At 35.9% G+C, this 6,162-nt stretch overlaps 1 protein-coding gene across 1 annotated transcript in view; it reads right to left on the reverse strand.

Moving 5' to 3' along the window:
* Positions 1-6,162, reverse strand: part of INTS2 (integrator complex subunit 2) — a 52,649-nt gene that overhangs the window by 29,509 nt on the left and 16,978 nt on the right. The window contains exons 10-12 of the mRNA XM_007464908.1: positions 4,869-4,940; positions 4,665-4,779; positions 2,342-2,410 (exon numbers count right to left, since the gene is read on the reverse strand). Coding sequence (XP_007464970.1) covers positions 2,342-2,410; positions 4,665-4,779; positions 4,869-4,940 — 256 coding nt within the window. The remainder of the gene's footprint in view (positions 1-2,341; positions 2,411-4,664; positions 4,780-4,868; positions 4,941-6,162) is intronic.

Raw genomic sequence — 6,162 nt, forward strand, 5'->3', positions numbered from 1 at the left:
AAAAAAAAAATATATATATATATATATATATAAAATTTGGAATCATAAAATCTGGGCTCAATGACTTTAGCTAAGTCATTTTATCTTCTGAGTCTATTTTCACATCTACAAAACGAGACAATATTGTCTTACTTGCTTCAAAAGGTTTTTGCGAGAGAGAAATAAATTTCTTTGGAAAAATATACGTGACTTATAAAGTATCACATAAATATAAACAGGAATTTTTGTTATTCTCATTGTGTCATGCACAGACCACTAATTGTCTTTCAGAGACCCTCCCCAAAGGTGTCTTCCAGTTAGTTCAAACTAAACACATGAAAAATAACTTATGAGTCTCCTACATCCTATGTGTGACTGTTATGTGGGAGTGTATGTGCATTGAGGGGAGAAGGCAAAGTTTGGTACAGGAATAAGAATTTTTTTTTTTGGCTGCACCACACAGCTTGCATGATCTTAGTTCCCTGACCAGGGATTGAACCCACGCCCTTGGCAGTGAAAAGATCGAGACCTAACCAGTGGACTGCCAGGGAATTCCTGAGAATATTAATTAACCTAAAAGAAGCAAGAATTGGGCTTCCCTGGTGGCGCAGTGGTTGAGAGTCTGCCTGCCAATGCAGGGGACATAGGTTTGTGCCCCGGTTGGGGAAGATCCCACATGCCGCGGAACAGCTAGGCCCGTGAACCATGGCCGCTGAGCCTGCATGTCCAGAGCCTGTGCTCCGCAACGGGAGAGGCCACAACAGTGAGAGGCCCGCGTACCGCCAAAAAAAAAAAAAAAAAAGAAGCAAGAATTACAGATCTATGAGTATTTTCAAATATTTCATTTTTTAAGATATACATGTTTTTGTATTATGAGATTTAAATTGATAAATGAACCTGGGAACTAATTTTATTTTTTTTTTAATTATTTATTTATTTTTGGCTGCGTTGGGTCTTCGTTGCGGTGCATGGGTTTCTCACTGCAGTGGCTTCTCTTATTGCAGAGCAGCAGCTCTAGGCACGTGGGCTTCAGTAGTTGTGGCTTGCAGGCTCCAGAGCACAGGCTCAGAAGCTGTGGTGCATGGGCTTAGTTGCTCTGCAGCACGTGGGATCTTCCTGCACCAGGGATCGAACCCATGTCCCCTATATTGGCAGGCTGATTCTTAACAACCACACCACCAAGGAAGTCCCAGAAATTAATTTTAAATTTTAGCATAGTCTCCATCAAAGACAAAAACCCTAATTCAAAAAGATACACGCACCCCAATGTTCATGGCAACACTATTTACAATAGCCAAGACGTGGAAGTGACCTAAGTGTCCATTAACAGATGAATGGGTGTGTGTGTGTGTGTGTGTGTGTGTGTGTGTGTGTGTGTGTGTGTGTGTGATGGAATATTACTCAGCCATAAAAAAGAATGAAATAATGCCATTTTTATCAACACGGAATGACCCAGAGATTATCATACTAAGTGAAGTAAGTTAGAGAAAGAAAAATATTGTATGATATCACTTATATGTGGAATCTGAAAAACAGTACAAATGAACTTATTTACAAAATAGAAACAGACTCATAGACATAGAAAACAAACTTATGATTACCAAAGGGGAAGGATGGGGAGGGATAAATTGAGAGTATAGGATTAACAGATACACAGTATCATATATAAAACAGATAAACAATAAGGATTTACTGTATAGCACAGAAAACTATATTCAGTATATTGTAATGAACTATAATGGAAAAGAATTTTTAAAAGAATATAGATATATACACATATATATGTATAACCATATCACTTTGCTATATATCTAAAACTAACACAATACTGTAAATCACCTATAATTCAATTCTAAAAAAAGAAAAAAAAAAAAGGATAGTCTCCATCACTGGAAAAATAAAATATCATTAGGATTACCCATGGACAAAAGTGCTGAAACTAAATAAGAACAGGTAAATACTAGAATAAGAAATTTAGACTCTAGCTTATCATCTAATTAGACATGCACCTCACAGCTGAAAAGGTTTAAATAGGTTTCTATGTTATTTTTCTCCTGACAATATCAGTTGATTACCCTATGTGAGATTGCTACCATCAATATCTAAGACTACATTCTTAAGTATCTTTTCAAAGTCTCCAAAATATGTAAATTTATTTATTACATGCTTTTGTATGTAGTAAATAGGTTTAAAAGTAAATTTTAAATAGGATTATCCTTTACAGAAGTTTCTAAGATTAAATAAATCATCACTGGAAACTAAAAAGGAATAAAAAAACTAAACTAAACATACAAGTTTTTCCCCAAAGAATGTTGTAAAAGAAAGTTAAAGAAGTACCTGAGAATAAAGTTAAAAGAAGTACCTGCTCAGTAAAAATTTCCTGTGTGAAGATGGTCTTCATCCTGCTCAAGGAGCTTGGCTTAATTACAATCTAAAACAACCAAAAGAATTTCAACAGCATGTGAAAATAAAATATATAAAGCACAATGTTCTCTGGTAAATTTATTATCTAAAATGACTGTGATATATAAAATTAATGTGCAAATACTCTATTTCAGAAGTAGCTTCTCAAACCCAACATTAAAGTGTGGTTTTCCTCAGAAACTGAACCAACATATAAAAGTACTTAGTAAATATACCATTATTGGCATTTCAAGTCAGTGGGAAGAAGTGGATTATTCAATAAATGGAGGTAGGATACCTATCTTTCTGGATAATACCTATAAAGATTTGCACATGACACCATACCCAAAATCAACTCCAAATGTATTAAAAATTTAAATTTAAAACATGAGGCCGCAAAAACACTAGAAGAAAATATAGGTGACCGTTTCTATAAACCTAAGGAAAGAAAAACATGTCTAAGCAGAAAAACAAAGTAAGAACCACAAAAGAAATATTTAATATATTGCACACATAGAAAATAATAATTTTCACATGGCAAAAAAGACTAGGAAAAATCAACTGCGACATATTATATTGTACTTCCCCACTTTTTTTTTTTTGTTTGTTTTTGTTTTTCAGTACGTGGGCCTCTCACTGTTGTGGCCTCTCCCATTGCGGAGCAACAGGCTCCGGCCGCGCAGGCTCAGCGGCCATGGCTCACAGGCCCAGCCGCTCCACAGCACGTGGGATCTTCCCAGACCAGGGCACGAACCCGTGTCCCCTGCATCGGCAGGCGGACTCTCAACCACTGCGCCACCAGGGAAGCCCTGTACTTCTCCACTTTTAAAGACAATAAGGATTATAAGATGCACCACAGATATAATAGTAGCTTTTCAAGAAAAAAAGAGGTGAAACACTACCACATTAACATTACACATCAAATGTAAAAGGAATCCCAGTTTCAATATTGGGTAAAATATGTCTTGAAATCAATGAAATATTGGGCTGGCCAAAAATTTCCTTTGGGTTTTTCCATAAGATGTTATAGAAAATCCCAAAGGAACTTTTTGGCCAACCCAATACGCTATATAAGGCATACGAGCATATCATTTACATATAAAGAGCCCTTCTGAATCAGTAAAAGGAAAAACAAATCAATAAAAATCCCTATAGAAAAACTGGGACGTCAATAAGCCTTTCACAAAAGAAATAAACCAGCTAAAACACATAGATTTTTTAAAACTACCCCAAAAAAACCTCTATCTAAACTGTAACTATAAAAAATAATAACCATAGTTTCACTAGTAATCAAAGAAATGCAAAATAAGTAAGACGATTTTTCAGCATATTTGCAAAGATTAAAAAGAATGGTAATGCCCAGTGATGGTGAGAGTTTAGGAAAATAGGCACTCTCATTCACTAATGAGAACAGTTAAACTGGTATAATCTCTCTGGAAGATAGTATTGTCAACACACATTAAACAGCTTAACATCACCACACTTTTACTTAGTACTACTTTCTAGAACTTCATCCTAATAATCCAAAAAGCATTTGAAGATATACATGTATGAGTGCCTGTGCATATATTTACATACATAAGGATATTCATCTAAGCATTATTCAGAAACTGGAAAATCTACATGGCAAATAAGAAAAGATACATTAAGAATATCATGATCGGTCCATATGATGAACTACAATGCAGCCATTAAAAATTAGGGCTTCCCTGGTGGTACAGTGGTTGAGAGTCCGCCTGCCAATACAGGGGACACGGGCTCGTGCCCCGGTCCGGGAAGATCCCACATGCCGCGGAGCGGCTGGGCCCGTAAGCCATGGCCACTGAGCCTGCGCGTCCGGAGCCTGTGCTCCGCAACGGGAGAGGCCACAACAGGGAGAGGCCCACGTATCACAAAAAAAAAAAAAAAAATTATATTGTATTAGAATATTTCTGGATGTGAGGAAGTGCTTATCATATATTGGTAAGTTCATTAAAATTACAAAATATACATATCAATTTAAAGAAAGAACAGATACCAGACTATTAACAGTACCTGATATCTCTGAACATGGAATTATATCTTCCCTTCTTTATTGTGTTTTCTAAGCTTTCTACATAGAACATCTATTATTCTTGTGAATAGTGTTTTCATAATGTGTTTTTTTCTAAGAGCTCTTGATAGTTTCAAACTATTAAACAACTAAAATTATTTCAAAATGAAAACAATCTATTTACTTAACATTACAAGAAAATGTCCAGCTTAGAAACACCGTCTTTAGAAAGAAGATAAAAGGAAATTACCTTCATTCCCAAAGTAGAACAGACCAAGTCAATGATAGCACTAAGTTGGTTGCTATGAAAGTACATAGCAACCAATAATAACATCTCCCCAAAAGAAGCAGAGACGCCTGAAGTACTGTTGAAACAGAAAAGAAAATATGAATTTCCAAAGAAAGGGATAAGAAAAACTTACTCAGCTATAACTGAAACAAAAAGTCGTCTTACCTTTCAAAATAAGCTTCTTCTTTTATCATCCAACTTAGCCACACAACCATTAGCTGCTCCTGTTCAGGCGTACTATATAAAACATATCAGAAGTCACTGGTTTAAGTCAGATATACCAGCATAAGAATAAAAAGTCATTCTGGAATTATTTTTGGTAGAAATTATTTTTTCCTCAAAATAATGGCTTGTTGAATTGGCCATTAATTGTCATTGAGATATGAAGCAGCTCTACAGAAGAATGAGAACCTTTACTTTTCTCTATGAATATGAATAGTCAAACCCTCTCAAAGTCTCAGTTACTGCACTTGAAGGTTGGGGAGAGTAAACGTCCTCACATTCCTTGGAAAAACAAAGGTCCTCTGGGATTAAAATGTTAGGATAACTGTACATACTAACAGCTGATAGTTATTTCATATAGAAAAAAATCTAGTGTTAAAACTTAATAGTCAAAAAGTCACAAACTGAGTACAAGGACAGTAATAACTCAGACCATCTTTTACCTGGAAAATGAAATTTAGTTTATAGAACTCAAAATGACAGAGAAAAAAGTGATCACTATTCAAAAAGTAAAAAGAAACAGGCAGGGGCTCATCAGATATGAAAAATGGTTATAAAAACACACCAACAAGAATGACTTGTTTAGGGCTTCCCTGGTGGCGCAGTGCTTGAGAGTCCGCCTGCCGATGCAGGAGACGCGGGTCGTGCCCTGGTCCGGGAAGATCCCACATACCGCGGAGCGGTTGGGCCCGTGAGCCATGGCCGCTGAGCCTGCGTGTCCGGAGCCTGTGCCCCGCAACGACAGAGGCCACAACAGTGAGAGGAAAAAAAAAAAAAAAAAAAAAAAAAAAAAAAGAATGACTTGTTTAAAGGGAATAATTTTGATTTGTAAAAATAATTTTCATTGATCTCCTTCTACTTCATTGCAGCGTAAACAGGTAAAACAAAAAGCAACTACAAAGCCTGCTACCCAAAGCTAAGAAAATTAAAAAGGTCACTCTCAACCACACCTAAATCATTCCACTAACAAAAGACAGTGTTATGTAGTAGAAAGATTACAGCTTTAGAGCCTGCCAGATCTGAGTGGGAATCCCATCTCTGCTAATCACTGTTAGTGTGACCCTGAACAAGAAATTTAAATAATCTTTTTGAACTTTAGCTCTCCTACGTATAATATAAAGATAAAAATACCCACCTTACAGAAGTAATGAGGATTAGAGACAATGCTTAGAAATTACTTCAGGTTTTATATATATATATATATATATATATATATATATATATATAAAACTGAATC

Source organism: Lipotes vexillifer, unplaced genomic scaffold (genome assembly GCF_000442215.2).
Source record: "Lipotes vexillifer unplaced genomic scaffold, Lipotes_vexillifer_v1.1 scaffold788, whole genome shotgun sequence".
Classification (NCBI taxonomy): domain Eukaryota; kingdom Metazoa; phylum Chordata; class Mammalia; order Artiodactyla; family Lipotidae; genus Lipotes; species Lipotes vexillifer.